The 16,775-nt window shown below is 44.5% G+C and overlaps 1 protein-coding gene across 1 annotated transcript in view; it reads left to right on the top strand.

Annotated features, from left to right (window-relative positions):
* The window catches only part of LOC134228012 (potassium voltage-gated channel protein eag), a 183,081-nt gene that overhangs the window by 136,564 nt on the left and 29,742 nt on the right, over positions 1-16,775 (top strand). Inside the window, exons 10-11 of the mRNA XM_062709769.1 lie at positions 8,024-8,215; positions 8,331-8,489. Of these exons, the coding sequence (XP_062565753.1) occupies positions 8,024-8,215; positions 8,331-8,489 (351 nt within the window). The remainder of the gene's footprint in view (positions 1-8,023; positions 8,216-8,330; positions 8,490-16,775) is intronic.

Here is a 16,775-nt window from a genome sequence, read left to right as displayed (position 1 = left end):
GTTGCAGATGATATCGGTAAAATATTTTTAGCATGTATTGAGAAATTGAGCGATAAGTAATCCTTATTGCTTATGGTCTTAGATATGTTGCACGCTACTTAGGTTAGGTCAAGTCGTATGAGGTGGTATTGTTGAACAGCGCGTCATTCTGCAAAAAAAAGTCGGAGTGGTCCGAAACAAACCGGCAGGCAGTAGTCCGAAAACAACCCCCCATTTTATTGCACTCTACCTTTTTAACTGCATGTTTCGAAAAGGGAAAATAGAGTGAACGAGTTTTTAAATGATTTCATGGATTGTAAGACAATTCCCCGAAAACCAATTCCCCGAATGCAATTTCCCCGAATGAAATTTCCCCGAATAACAATTCCCCGAACGTAACATTTCCCCGAATGTAACAATTCCCCGAATGCAACATTTCCCCGAATGTAACATTTCCCCGAATTGTTTCCACAGTGCAGATAAAACTAAATCTGAAAAAGGAATCTGCGTCGTTTAACATAAGGTCGCATAATTGGCTTTTGACATACTTTTGAGTTGCAACAAAAGTGAGGATCGCGGGACAACTCGCTTAAAAATTGTAAAAAAAAAGATGCTGAGACATTGGGCCGAAGACAATTATGCCGAACCGTCATTAGGCCGAGTGAGAAGTAAGAAGTGAGAAATGAGTAGTGAGTAGTGAAAAGTGAGAAGTGAGAAGAGCGTAATGAGAAGTGAGAAATGAGAAGTGAGAAGTGAGAAGTGAAAAGTGAGATGTGAGAAGTGAGATGTGAGAAGTGAGAAGTGAGAAGCGAGGAGTGAGAAGTGAGCAGTGAGTAGTGAGTAGTGGGAAGTGAGAAATGAAAAGTAAGCTATGAGAAGTAAGGACAGTAAATAAGTACATAGTAAGAAAAGAAAAGTATGGAGTAAGAAGTGAGAAGTGAAAAATCTGATGCAAGAAGTGTTATGTGAGGAGCGGGAAAGGGCGAAATACGAAGTGAGATGTAGGAAAAGAGAATGGAAAAATAAGGAAGAAGGAGAGAGATAAAGGAAGAAAATTAATGTGTCTTCCGGTATAAGGTGAAGGGAAGGGATAACGTTTTTTTATAATCGCTTCGCCCGGTATTAGGGGAAGACGAGTTATAATGCCTTCTTAAAATGAACACGTTTGCCCGGTATAAGACAAAGAGGGTAGATGGACCCTTCTTCAATTGTACACGTTTGCCTGGAGTAAAGCGAAGGAAGGAGATAATGCCTTCCTTAAATGATCGCGTCTACGAAGTATAAGGACAATGGAGGAGATATTGTTTTCTTTGAAAGAACACGTCAATTTTTTCGGTTTATATAATTATTGCTAGATGCGATCTCATTTATTATATCTATGCCAGCCAAACTCGTCTACATCAAAGGAAGAGACTACATTTATCATAACCTTATTGCAGGCAAATTCCTACTTCTGAAAAGGTAATTTCATTCTACTTTGGCTTATTTCGAGCTAACGCCTAACTTTAATGAATTGATCACATCTACCGTTTCCATATACCAGGTAGAAACAGATTTTAAAAAAAGGAATAACATTCACTCCTTCATTATTCTGGAAAAACACCTACTTTCAAAGTAGAGATCAAATTAATCCATTGCGTTGAATCCGAGTAGATGTACTACTTTTAAAGAAGGGATCACATTCACCGTTGCCTTATTCCGGGAATACGCATTATTTTTTTTAAGGATTTATATCCACGATTACAGTAACTTCTTAAGAAGAGATAGACCTTACATAGGACAGGAGTTTGATTTCACAAATTTTTACCATGATGCTTTCAAACGGCATTTCTGTTCGCGATTCTGCTCCACCAAATAATATCAGCCTATGTTCGACTATTTTAGAAAAAAAAAAATGAATAGGAAAACACTTTATTATAATATCTTTATAATTTAACAATAAGATATATAATTTAACAGTGCGGAAGATCAAGGGGATACAATACTATCGAAAGATTTGGTCCTGTTCGGCATGTCCAAAGAGACACTCTGGAACAAATCTTTGAACGCTGCTCTGTTCGGGCGCCAATAGTCGATGACAATTATGTGTTTTCAAAAACTACTGTATTTTCGGGAATTTGTTACATTCGGGGAAATGTTACATTCGGGGAATTGTTACATTCGGGGAAATTGCATTCGGGGAATTGTTACATTCGGGGAAACTGCATTCGGGAAAATTGCATTCGGGGAATTGGTTTTCGGGGAATTGTCGTACAATCGATTTCATGATAGATTATTTTCTGAGATGGGATAAAAAGGGGGGGGTGGGGTGATGGTTTCGAGTTCGGTGGAATTCCACTCGGCATATGGTCGGCTCGTATGCTTATAAAACGCAACATCGATTTGTGGGTCACGATCGATGGCCAGCAGGCGTATATCGTCTGCAAGGGGCAGATTTAAGCCCCAAACGCAATACAACGGAACGGCGACGGAAACGGCAAATTTGACAGAAAATATATGGGCAAACTGTCAAATTTTCCGTTTCCGTCACCGTTCCGTTGTATTGCGTTTGGGGCTTTACTCTTGCAACCACTGAAAGAGCAGGCCCACACTGGCGTTTCTTGTGTACAAAACAAGAAACTACTGGTCCAAAAGCCAACGTGACGAAGCAAGCTGGACCACGACAACCACCGCAGAAGGCAAACGGTGCTAAGCCCCCGATCGCTAAACCGGTCGACCAGCGCTCTGTCGCTCCTCGACCAGCATTGCTGGAAGCCTTTCCCGTGCTACCGAAGCCGACGAGAGAGACCGAACCGTGTAGCTTCAAAAATCAACCAACAAGTTAGCCAGGAGCAAGCACCGCACGAACGGTGTCCCCCATTTCACTTACAAACACAACAGGCACGCAGCTCTTCATCGTCGTCGTTGTGAACAACCACACAACCACAATGCGCCGAAGTGGTATTAGTGGATAAATTCAGAAAGCCTGTTGTCTGAAAGCTATGTTGTCCTCCCGGCAAGAAACAACGATGCGACGACGGAGACGCGAGCGGGACAAGAACTACACACCACAAATGGCTCTCGCGTCACGTACCAAACGAAACTGAACGCACTCCGAACCTTCATCAGCAGCCAAAGTCTAGATATCGTGTGTCTGCAGGAAGTCGAGAACGAACAGCTTTCCTTGCCTGGCTACGTCGTTTTCGCGAATGTGGATCACACGAGAAAAGGCACAGCTGTTGCAGTGAAGGAGTACAACCAGGTCTTTCACCTCGAGAAAAGTCTGGACAGCCGGTTGATAGCGCTGAGAGTGCACGACACGAGCATCGGTAATGTTTACGCTCTCTCCGGTACTGCGTAGCCAGCGGCCGAGAAGCCGGCACGCTGGCCTAGTACCTCTGTCACCACACCGCGAACGTCATCATCGTCACCTACTTCCAACACAGCCTCCCGTATCGGTACACCTGGAGCTCACCACTGCACACAGAATCACAAATCGACCACGTTCTGATTGATGGACGGCACTTCTCCGACATTATCGACGTCAGGACATGTCGTGGCGCTAACATCGACTCTGACCACTATCTGATGATGGTTAAACTGTGCCCAAAACTATCCGTCATCAACAATGTTCGGTACCGACGACCGCCGCGGTACGACCTAGAGCGACTGAAGCAACCTGATGTGCATACGTGCAGCATCTCGAGGCAGCGTTGCCGGAAGAGGGTGAGCTCGATGGGGCCCCTCTTGAGGACTGCTGGAATACAGTCAAAGCAGCCATTAACGACGCAGCGGAGAACAACGTCGGGTATATGGGTCGAAGTCGGTGGTTCGACGAAGAGTGCAGACAGATTCTGGAGGAGAAGGACGCAGCGCGGGCGGTCGCGCTGCAGCAAGGTACTCGGCAGAACGTGGAACGTTATAGACGGAAGCGGAAACAGCAGACCCGCCTTTTTCAGGAGAAGAAACGCCGCCTGGAAGAAGCGGAGTGCGAGGAGATGGAGCAGCTGTGCCGTTCTCAAGATACACGTAAGTTCTATCAGAAGCTCAACGCATCCCGCAAAGGCTTCGTGCCGCGAGCCGAAATGTGCCGGGATAAGGATGGGAGCATCTTGACGGACGAACGTGTGGTGATCGAAAGGTGGAAGCAGCACTACGAGGAACATCTGAATGGCGCTGAGAGTACAGGCAGTGAAAGTCAAGGCAGCGGAAGAGATGACTACGTCAGTTCAACGGACGATGGAAACCAACCAGCCCCCACCTTGAGGGAAGTTAAGGATGCCATTCAACAGCTAAAGACCAATAAAGCAGCTGGTAGGGATGGTATCGGAGCTGAGCTCATCAAGATGGCCCCGGAAAAGCTGGCCACTTGCCTGCACAAACTGATAGTCAGAATCTGGGAAACCGAACAGCTACCGGAGGAGTGGAAGGAGGGGTTATATGCCCCATCTACAAGAAAGGCGACAAACTGGAGTGTGAGAACTTTCGAGCGATCACCATCCTTAATGCCGCCTACAAAGTGATATCCCAGATCATCTTCCGTCGTCTGTCACCATTAGTGAACGAGTTCGTGGGAAGTTATCAAGCCGGCTTCGTTGACGGCCGCTCGACAACGGACCAGATCTTTACTGTACGGCAAATCCTTCAAAAATGCCGTGAATACCAGGTCCCAACGCACCATCTGTTCGTTGATTTCAAGGCGGCATACGACAGTATAGACCGCGTAGAGCTATGGAAAATTAGGGACGAGAACAGCTTCCCTGGGAAGCCTACCAGACTGATCAAAGCAACGGTGAATGGTGTGCAAAACTGTGTGAAGATTTCGGGCGAACACTCCAGTTCGTTCGAATCGCGCCGGGTACTAAGACAAGGTGATGGACTTTCGTGCCTGTTGTTCAACAATGCGCTAGAAGGTGTCATGCGGAGAGTCGGGTGTAACAGCCGGGGTACGATTTTCAACATATCCAGTCAATTTATTTGTTTCGCGGATGACATGGACATTATCGGCCGAACATTTGCAAAGGTGGCAGAACTGTACACCTGCCTGAAACGTGAAGCAACAAAAGTTGGACTGGTAGTGAATGCGTCAAAGACAAAGTACATGCTTGTGGGCGGAACCGTGCGCGACAGGGCCCGCCTGGGAAGCAGTGTTACGATAGACGGGGGATACCTTCGAGGTGGTCGAGGAATTCGTCTACCTCGGATCCTTGCTAACGGCTGACAACAACGTTAGTCGTGAAATACGAAGGCGCATCATCTGTGGAAGTCGGGCTTACTACGGGCTCCAGAAGAAACTGCGGTCGAAAAAGATTCGCCACCGCACCAAATGTGTCATGTACAAGACGCTTATAAGACCGGTTGTCCTCTACGGACATGAAACAGGGACAATGCTCGAGGAGGACTTGAAAGCACTCGGAGTATTCGAGAGACGGGTGCTTAGGACCATCTTTGGCGGTGTGCAAGAAGACTGTGTGTGGCGTTGAAGAATGAACCATGAGCTCGCCCAACTCTACGGCGAACCCAGTATCCAGAAGGTAGCAAAAGCCGGAAGGGTACGATGGGCAGGACATATTGCAAGAATGCCGGACAGCAACCCTGCAAAGATGGTGTGCGCTACCGATCCGGCAGGTACGAGACGGCGTGGAGCAGCGAGCGAGATGGGCAGACCAGGTGCAAAACGACTTGGCGAGCGTGGGGCGTATCCGAGGATGGAGAGATGCGGCCTCGAACCGTGTATTGTGGCGTCAAATTGTTGATTCAGTGTTATCTGTTTAGATGTAAACTAAATAAATGAAATGAAAATGAATGAGCCGCATAAATTGGAGCAAATCTGCTTGCCATTTTCTCGAGCCTTTACACGGAAGCAGCGGCAGACAACAACAAGGACGGGTTTGTTTGTGAGCGAATACCACCAGACGATCCTTTGAATGAAGCATGAGCGGAAAAGATCACAACAGCAGACATTTTGTCTGCCATTAGAGCTAGCGCACTGAAACGATCCCCCGGAGCCGACGGTATCCCACGAGAGTTCTAACTTCATAAGTTCAACGTCATCCACCATGAACTGAACCTGTTTCTCAATAAAGCACTCGCCGCTACATCTTCCAGGCGACTCTTTCTCTGAAAGATCGGATAGCTAGCCTCCGTTACCACCGTCGCCCCGGTAAGCTTATCAGTTTTGATCTCGAAAACGCCTTCGAACAGGTGCGGCATTCGTTTCTCTTCGACACCATGCAGTCGCTCGGATTCAATGAGGAACTCATTGCTCTTCTCGCGCGCATTGCCAGCCGGTCCACTTTCCGGCAACTTGTGAATGGGCGCCTCTCTTGTTCGTTTGATATTTCTCGTTCGGTGTGGTAAGACGACCCTTTGTCCATGCACGCCAGCGTGATCGTGACGTCACCGTGGCAGATCGAGGCGATGAGGGATATCTTTCGTCGTTTTGGTCTTGCCACCGGCGCGCAACTAAATTTGCAAAACTGTTCCGGTGAATGTGGGGTTTTGCGAAGGGAATATGTTTGAAACCCAGTGGCTACAGACTACTCATGTAGTCAAAATTTAGGGTATTTCCTTCGCAAACTCAATACGGTTGATGACAACGATTAATTGGAACGCATTGGTGGGCAAGTTTGCGCAGCAAATGTGGCTGCAATCGTTAAGGAAGCTCACAATGCACCAGAAGGTAATCATGCTGAACACGTTCGGCACGGCGAAATTGTGGTACCTACCTATCTTCGGTGCTGTCACCATTCGGCGTTCATACGGCCAAAATCATGTCGTCGATGGGAAAATTTCTGTGGAGAGGAATAGTCGCCCGCGTTCCCATAATGCAACTTATCCGGAAGAAGCAGCACAGTGGCTTAGGTCTGCAAGTTCCGGCACTGAAAGCGAAGAGTCTAGCAATCCATAGACATATTACAGAGATCGATTCCATTCCTCACTACAAATCCCTTTTTTCCACGCAATTCCTTGCCCAGTATCTCTAATGGACAATCCCGACATCAAACAAATCCTTTTCAATTTATCCCACATTACCCGCCAACTCCTACAAACTGCTGTATGTGCTGCAATTGGTAGCCGACGAAAACTGCCAACACTGTGGCAATCTTGAAACACTTCAGCATAAATTCTTTTCCTGCGCTCGTGTCGACTCGGCATGGATGGTCATGCAGCAGAAGCTGGTGGAAGTAATAGGTGGATGAAGACGACTATCATGCCAAGACCTCGCCAGGCATTCAGAAGACAACTCGAGTGACAATTATTCTGAAAATACTTCATAATTACAACTGCTTCATTCAAAATGTAATGATATAATTGATGTTAACGTTTTCAAGTTTGAATTAATCTTAGATTTTTGAAATTGCAACAACATTATAAATACTAACACTATTTGACAATATAAACTAAATTTGTCATGATCGGGATTTGAGTCAAAACGTTACTCAGATTCAATTATATGTTCAACAGTTCTGTTTACACATATCAAGTGTATGAAAATGTTATTAGTTTTTGAGAGAACAGGGAGGATTATGTGTCCCAGGGGATCACATGTGTCCAGTTTCCCTACTGTTGTTGTCCACGTTCGAAAAACTCACTATAAAGTTTGAATCATATAGAAAAAAAAAATTATAAAATCATGCACAGCTGTTTCTCAGTTCGTCAACCTTGTTTTCGATTAGTTTTTGGAGTAAAATTTTAGACTTTCGGTATATAAATTCTGAACTGCCTATCAGACTGTGCAATACTGTTCCACGTCTCACTACTGACAGTACGGTAAAATACAAACTTGCAAGCAGCATTACATAGTTAGGATTTGTTTTTCGATAAAAAATGCCCCAGGAGTAATCCATTATGCTTGCGGTGCTGCAGCAGTAGTGAGATAAATATTCATGCAAACAATCTGCATAGCTCAGAGTTGTCAAACTTTCATTCATCTGATAGTTCTGGGTGCCAACCCAATTCCAAGCTCACAAGTTATTTTGCCGTTATGGCAGAGTTTATGCAGTCCCCGTCTTGTTTCGACTATTAATCACTAATTCGTTCGTGATAAACGTTTATTTTCCAGGGCATTGGATCGCTCTTCAGTGCATTGAAAGTAGTTCGATTGTTACGATTGGGACGAGTCGTAAGGAAGCTGGACCGTTACTTGGAGTACGGGGCGGCGATGTTGATTCTGCTGTTATGCTTCTACATGTTGGTGGCCCACTGGTTAGCGTGCATTTGGTACTCGATTGGTCGCAGCGATGCCGACAACGGGGTAAGTTCAGGCCAATTAGCATTATCCAAATTTAGTGCCCGCTTTGGTATAATAACAATTACACAAACTACATGCCGGTTCAAATGTTCTTTCTCTGCACATCTCCCCCACACAGGTTCAGTACAGTTGGCTCTGGAAGCTGGCGAATGTCACGCAAAGTCCGTACTCGTACATCTGGTCCAACGAATCTAATGCCCCGGAACTGGTCAATGGACCGTCAAGGAAAACGATGTACGTTACGGCGCTCTATTTCACGATGACATGTATGACATCGGTAAGCAAATTAAAATATTGATCCAATTTTCAACCACTCTCTCGCTAGGGCTCTCTCTGTGCATCTAAAATTGATTCGAGTGTTCAACACGTTACAGATCTCCCGTGGGGGATTGCCCGCTACATCCAACTCAAATTAAGTTTTAAATTTTAAAACAGGTGCATCAGCACTATTCCAGGATCACTGGTGTGCGCAGATGGGGAAAGGGGGTTAATATAGTATTACGAGATGCTACGAGTTGAACCGGAATAGGGCCGAAAATCTCGTAGATAAAGATAATAATAACAATAAACTATAAGAAACTCACAACGGTCCACGGGTGAATGGCGGAATGTTTCAACCGTACCGTGTTGAGAGAGTTACTGGAAATCATCACTCATCTTCTGCCGAAGGATCGAAACACTTTGAATCCAGCCAAGTACAGACCAATAACGTATGTTCCGAGTCTGTACAAAGTGCTGTCACCGGTAATAGCGAGGAGGGTGCAAGGTTCAGTTCATCATCGATGCAGTCGTTGTTGGACAGGCCACCCACAAGCAAAGAAACCTGTGCATGGCCGTATGTCGACTTCAAGAAGGCGTTCGAATCTCGTAGTTTTTTAAGTTACTGCAGTTGGACAAGATAAACGTTAACGTCATCAGGCTGAGGCAGCACACTATGGTGATGTGGAGCATATCCCTACACATTACCGACGGAGAAAGGGTTTTACGGTCCAGGAATCTCAGCATTAGGAGGAGCATTTTCCAAGGCGATACCTTCAGTCCTTTATGGTTTTTCCTTGTCATGCACCCTTTTAGCAGAGCACACACAACTATGGCTCTCACTCGTAGAGTGGGAAAAGGAGTACAAACATTACCCACACTTTTTTATGGACGATTTGAGGCTGTTTGCGGAATCTGTGGAGAATCTGCATCAATTTCTGCAGCTCGTAACGGTATACAGCAACTACATCCGGATGGAGTTAGGAATCGATGAATGTCGATCCATACATCTACACTGCTGTAACCTGGTGGATGCCAACCGTTTCCTGCAACTGAAGGGAAATCGCCACATGATGATCAAGAAGGAGCTGCACGAAAAGTTCTTGCATCGTGTCAACGGAATTTTAAAGAGCTTCTTGTCGACGGGCAACAAAGTGAAGGCAATAAACACTTTTGCCGTGTCCTTGTTGACGTACAGTTTCGGGGTGGTTAAGTGGACCTAGACTGACTTGGAGATTGACTAGGAGGCGTTAGAACGAGCAGTACGAGTGGCGTTCACCAAGCATCCCATGCGCCATCCAAAATCGTCCATTGAGAGAGTCACCCTACCATGCTCAGTAGAAGGAAGAGGCGTCACCGATATACAAACACTATCTCGCGCTTAGTCCTATGATACTAAGCGCGAGATAGTGTATTGATCGATTTTTCTTAATCGATTTTATATTTTGTTAATAACTCAATTGTTTCAAAAGCTACAGCCGTGATTATCGATTCTGGTGCAAAATATATTCATCCTTTATCACACCAAACCATTAAATCATCGACAAACTAGCGCAATTCGCTATAATAATAAAAAGAAAACACTGACGAAAATAAATCGGTCAATACAGTTACCCCCCTATGAAACTAAGCGCTAGCTATGTGTTTCCCAGATCCAGCAGTTGCAGAAATACTTCGTGGAGAGCCAGAACCGTCACGAAAAATCTATCGCGGTGTATGTGAAGCTGACCATGGATTCAGTGCCCTGCATTTACAAAGGAAGATTATCAGCTGAATTGCGACATCAAAACTGTCGACGAGATTATCGCATAGTGGAAGCATAAGGAAATACGTAGGACGCACCCCCCATCAACTGGAGCTGGAATATATCGACACAGCGGTGTCGAATACGTGACTGGTGTGGGGTGAACTCTTCTCAGAAACAGAAGGATTTATGGTAGACATCAAGGACAGGATAATTGCGATGAAGAACTGCGGCTGCAGGAAGTGCAATTCAGTAGGAGAATCGATCGAGCATATCGTGTCCGGGTGTTTAGCCTATCTTGATCGCCATAACGCTAAGATTGTGTACCAACAGATTGCTTTAAAGCACAACTTGGTTGACTAGTTTGTCGCCTACTATGAATATGTGCTTGTCCCGGTTCTGGAAAATAGTTTTGTAAAATTGTACCTACTGGGATCGCGAGATCAGATAGGATTTCTCGCTTAACTTTTCAAAAAGACCTAAGTAACATTTTTTTCATGAATTAATTTGAATAGCACAATCAATAGCTTTTATGTTTTTCTGTTGATTGCGCTATTCAAATTAATTCATGATAAAAATGTTACTTAGTTCCTTTTGAAAAGTTAAGCGAGATTTGCTCATTCGTGCCAATCGGCTCGATATTGTGGTCTACGACAGAGGACGTGCGTATAATTCCGATAGTCATCTCAGCAATCGGAATCGTCCTGAAAGCCCCTTAGGAGAGCTGGAACTATCTTATAACCTCCATAGCATAAAAAACAGTGGTTCTTGGAACTTGCAGCATCGTTAGAAAATACTCGAACCACCATAACTAATACATCCGGTACAAACGGATTTTAAATCAACCGGCGAATGAGATCCACAGAGCCTTATCCCCTTTGGCATTCAGATTGCCCAAGGCGTTTTCACCTTGCTAGCTGCTTTTTTGCCCATTAAGCTCTAAAAATATATGAATATATTGGCAAGCATTTTTGTTTTCTTTATACCTGTACTTACAAAAGTCAAATCGCTTCGCTACAACAACTGGCTTTCAGTTTTGGAAGTGTTATATGAAGGTCACGCGTTGATTATATTCAATTAGATTATGGGAACGGCTTTTCACATAAGTAGCGATTTCCATAGTAATTTCTATACTAACTTCAAATGAGGCGTGCACATTCAAATTACATCCAAATTAGCTTAAAATTTAGGAAGTCTATCAAAATGATAAATACGATCGATTGAGCATAGGGGAGCAATAAAGTCAAAATTTGAATCACTCTAATGTACTCTAATGGGCCCTCCTTAGCCGTGCGGTAAGACGCGCGGCTACAAAGCAAGACCATGCTGAGGGTGGCTGGTTTCGATTCCCGATGCCGGTCTAGGCAATTTTCGGATTGGAAATTGTCTTGACTTCCCTGGGCATAAAAGTATCATCGTGTTAGCCCCATGATATACGAATGCAAAAATGGTAACCTGGCTTAGAAACCTCGCAGTTAATAACTGTGGAAGTGCTTAATGAACACTAAGCTGCGAGGCGGCTCTGTCGCAGTATGGGGATGTAATGCCAAAAAGAAGAAGAAGAAGAATGTACACGGTGTCGTGCCATTTGGCCGAATGTCGTTTGGCCGAGAAGTTAAAAATACACTTAGATTGTGAATAATGAAAGTATGTAGTGAGATGTGAAAAGTGCGAAATGGGAGTGAGAAGTAAGAAGTGAGAAGAGAAAAGTGAGATGTATATGATAAGAAGTTAAAAGTGAGTAGTAAGAAGTGAGAAGTAGGAAGAAAAAAGCAAGAAGTGAGAAGTGAGAATTGAAATGTTAAAAGTGAAAAATGCTGAGTTAGCTTTCTCCTTTTTTAATCCCCTTTTCTTTTTACTTTATTTTTTTGCCCTTTTTCTTTTTTTTTTCCCTCGTTTGTCGGGTGAAGATCACTGCGTCCAGATTTTAGGACTATTGTGATATACCCTTTTGCTGTGAAATACGCAAGTTATCTCAGTAACATGTTTGTCACTGAGATACCTTGGTATCGACTGAACTCAAGACCATCTATTATTGATGAATAGAGATCCTGAGTTACAGTATGTGACTCCCCCATTCTGGCGAGACTAGCTTTATGAAGCCAACCACGTCCTTGGGGGATAAGATCCATATGTTAGCAGGCCCTAAAAAGGGCTTGCTGAGAACTTTGAACCTACGTTGGGTGAGTGCACTGCAATAGCAGAGGATGTGTTCTGATGTTTCTCTCTCCTCGTCACAGAAGCGGCAATTTGAGGTTTGGATTGCTCCGATCTTTTGTAGATGGTATCTGCAGGGGCAGTATCCAGTTATTAGACCGGTGTAGATGTTGAGATCCCTTTTGTTGAGACCTAATAGTTGTTGGGTTTTCTTGGGGTTAATCGTTACGAGCCTTTTGGATTGGCTCGTATGGGGAAGTGCATTCCAGTTTGATGTGATTTGACTGACCATATATTTGTTCAGTTCCATTTTACAGAGCAGTCTGAGATCCCGCAGAAGGGCTCAGGGCCAATGAACCTTTCATTAGATCCATTCCTGGCTAGCTCATCAGCAATCTCGTTTCCCTCTAGACCCGTATGTCCTGGGATCCAATATAGGTAGACTCGATTGCGTATGGATAAGTTTTTCAAAGCCAGAATGCATTCCCACACTAGCTTTGAGTTACAAGTGTAGTTATTAAGCGACTTAAGTGCCGCTTGGCTGTCAGAGAAAATACATATTTTTGCAAATCTATACTTTCTCCTCAGGCATAATAACACGCATTCTAATATTGCATATATTTCCGCCTGAAATACTGTGGGCCACTGTCCTAAGTGGACAGAAATTTTTGTTGTAGGGCCATAGATTCCGGATCCTGTCAGATTATTCATTTTCGAACCATCTGTGAAGAAATTTATAGAGCCTGTTGGAACGCTGGGTCCATCTCCTTCCCACTCCTGGCGGGAAGGAATGAACACATCGTAAGGTAAGTCATAATTGACTACCGTTTCCATCCAGTCACTACAAATTCCTATTGTGGGATTTATGGCAAATTCATTTAATATGCTGAGGTGACCCGTAAGGTCTCCCGACAGCAGTGTTTTTGTTCTCTTTAACCTTAGAGCACTTTTTTCCGCTTCCAGCTTTATGAATTGATCTAACCGGGGCAGGTGAAGCATTGCGTCTAGGGCCAAAGTGGGTGTACTACGAACTGCACCAGTGATGGCTATGCAAGCGGTGCGTTGGATTTTGTTGAGCTTAGCCCTTGCAGCAGCCTCATCAGTTTTAGGCCACCAGACAAGGGAAGCGTAAGTTGTCCTGGGACGGACAATGGTTTTATATATCCACATGATCATACTTGGTTTTAGGCCCCATCTTTTACCAAGGGTTTTTGAACAAACCCAAAGTGTATTGAGACCTTTCTGCACAACTGATTGGAGATGAGAGTTCCAATTAAGCTTTGCGTCGAGTATGACACCTAGATATTTTACTTCACTTGAATAAACTAATTGTGTTTGATTCAAGAAAAGGGGTTTCAGTTGTACCTTTCTCCGTTTGGTGAAAGGGATAATGGAAGTTTTGTAGGATTTAGGCCTAGTTGATACTTTTGACACCAGGAAAAAGTGTGATTTAGGGCAGATTGCATTCTTTCCACGATAACACTTTCGAATTTGCCTCGTACAATAATGACAACGTCATCAGCATATCCAACCACTTCGAAGTCTCTTCTCTCTAAGCTGTCTAGAAGCTCATCCACCACCAGTGACCACAACAAAGGAGAAAGCACTCCGCCTTGCGGACACCCCCTTGTTGCTTTAACAGTGATGTATGAATCGCTAAGCTCAGAGGAGATTTTCCGATTAGCTAGCATAGCATGTACCCAGGTAGCAATGCATGGGTCGAATTTTCTCCTCAACATTGCTGACCCTATAGACGAATAAGAAGCGTTATCGAATGCGCCCTCAATATCAAGAAATGCTACAAGAGCAATTTCTTTTGCATTAAGTGTTTTTCGATTTTTGAACTACCGTATGTAGTGCAGAGATCGTAGATTTTCCACTTTGATAAGCGAATTGGTTTTTGACAAAGGCATTGCTTTCATAAATTTGTGATTTATGTACTCGCATAGTACCTTTTCCATAATTTTGAGCATTACAGAGGATAAACTTATCGGCCTGAATGCTTTGGGGTTGGTTTTATCTCTCTTGCCTGCCTTCGGAATGAAGACAGCCCGGATTTGACGCCAATCGTTAGGTATGTGCCCCAAAATCAGACTCGCCTTAAAAATCTCAACCAAGGGTGGAACCAGTGTTTTCTCCTCTTTTTGGATCAACGCTGGGAATATTCCATCCATGCCAGGAGACTTAAATGGCTCGAAAGATCTCACAGCCCTCTCAACCCTGGCCCTAGTGAAAGCTTCCTTTGCAACCTTTATTGCGTCTTTTTTAGATCCAGAAACCCATGATTGGATCTCTTGTGGATATGAGACAGCAATTCCAGTGCCTTGGTCGCCGATGCTCGACTCAGGGATTGAATCAGGGAAGTGGATCTTTAACAATTCGCTCAGTGTATCGCTAGGCTCTACAGTGAGCGAACCATCCATCTTTCGGAAGCTACCCACACCATTGGAGTGGTCTTTTGAAAGAGTTTTTTGAAGTCTGGCCACTACGGGTGTATTCTCTATGCTTTCACACATTAGAATCCACGATTTCCGTTTGGCTGACCTTATTTCTTTGTTGTAGTTCGTCAGGGCCTTTCTGTATAGGCTCCAATCGCCGGTTCGCTTAGCACGGTTGAACTCCCTACGCGCAGTTTTCCTAAGCTTCTCAAGAGTTTTATTCCACCATGGAACGTCTCTACTCGAACTAGTTGATTTAGTTGGACAGCTCTCTTGGTAGGCGTTAAGGATTTTGTTTTTAATGGATTTGGACGCATCTTCCAATTGTGTTATGGACTTGATGTGACTTTCTATGATGTACTCTTCGGATCGTAGGATAGCTGAGTAGGATTCCCAATCAGTTTTCTTAGGATCTTTAAACGTTTTTCCATCGTTAGACCCCTTCCCATTCGAAGATGATGTGTTTATGGTCTGACATTGATATTTCTTCAGAAACATGCCAGTTTTTATTTTATCAGAGATAGACCGACTACATAGAGTCAAGTCCAAAACTTCCTGACGAATGGAGTTTTCAAACGTGGGCTTGTCACCAACATTACAAATGTCAATGTTCTTGGAAGAGAGAAACTGTAACAGGTACTCACCTCTGGTGTTTATATTGGTACTTCCCCATACGGTGTGATGTGCATTTGCGTCGCACCCTATGACGAAGGGGATGTTGTATCGGTGGCTGTAGGCTACGAGCGCAGCTATTTCTGGAGGAGGGATTTCGTCCACGTCACCTGGGAAGTATGCCGAGACCACCAAGATCTCTCTACTCCCTCTGGCGGAAGGTACCTCCATCCTGACCGCTACGATGTCCCTTTTTATGAATTCTGAAATTGGAAAGTATTTACAGTTGTTATGTAATAAAATAGCCGCTCTAGGAGAAAGCTGGCTGTCATCATATACCAACTTACATGAGTGTTGTGGAATACCTTGTATTCTGGATTTATTGACCCATGGCTCTTGAATGAGGGCCACGGTTAAATTCTCTTTGGTGAACCTCCGACAGAGCACACCCGTGGCGCTTTAAGCATGGTGGAGGTTCACTTGCAGAACTTTAGTCGCCATTTCCGGGGTTCCCGCTTTTTTCCGGACGACGACTGTCCGGCTTTGGATGTTGCGGATCATCAGGATGTCGTTTGATATTACAGTTTGGGTTTTCTCTCTTCCCTGTAGCAACCTGGCCCGCCAGTTTCGCCTCTGTGGTCAAACTGTCGCTTTTTGCACCCCCTTTGCCCTGTTTAGATACCTTTGGTTTGGTACCACTAGAGCAAGGGGTCGCATGTAAGCTTCGAGCTTTTCCTTTAGAGGCGGACAGACTAGCCTTTATGGTGCTTTTGGGGTGAGATTTACTAACCTCGCCCGAACCGGAGGCTTCCTCAGATTTCTCTTGGGTCGGCCTTCCAGTTAGTGAACCTCGCTTGAACAGGAGGCCTCCTCAGATTGCTCTTGGGTCGGCCTTCCAGTCGGATTGGCGGTAGCGGCAGTCGGTTGATCTGTAATCTTCCTTAGTTGGATTTCACCAAATCGGTAGTTGAGGGTGTATTTGGACTTCTTCAACTTTTCCATCGACGCACCCTCTACTGTGAAGATCCATTCAACATGAATATCTTTCAGAATGGATCGTTTCACAATACGCCAATTAGTTGTTGTGATGTCATTTTGGCTTTCTATGAGAGCCTTTATTCGGTCGTCATCATAGCTGGAGCTTTGTGGGAAGAATGTTCGGATCATCTCTGGACGTGGAATCGCCACTTCGTCCATTGCCATCAGCTCTGCACCTTCCCAGGGTTTCATGGATGGGGATATTCTCTTTAACCACTCAGCAGTCTCTTGATCCTTACAGATTAGAACCATGTAACCGAACTTGTAGATGAGGTTGTTGAATTTGGGTTTTATTGGCTCGTTTCGCTGTTGAACT

This window comes from Armigeres subalbatus, chromosome 3 (genome assembly GCF_024139115.2).
Source record: "Armigeres subalbatus isolate Guangzhou_Male chromosome 3, GZ_Asu_2, whole genome shotgun sequence".
Lineage (NCBI taxonomy): Eukaryota > Metazoa > Arthropoda > Insecta > Diptera > Culicidae > Armigeres > Armigeres subalbatus.
This window is presented reverse-complemented; position numbering and strand designations above follow the sequence as displayed.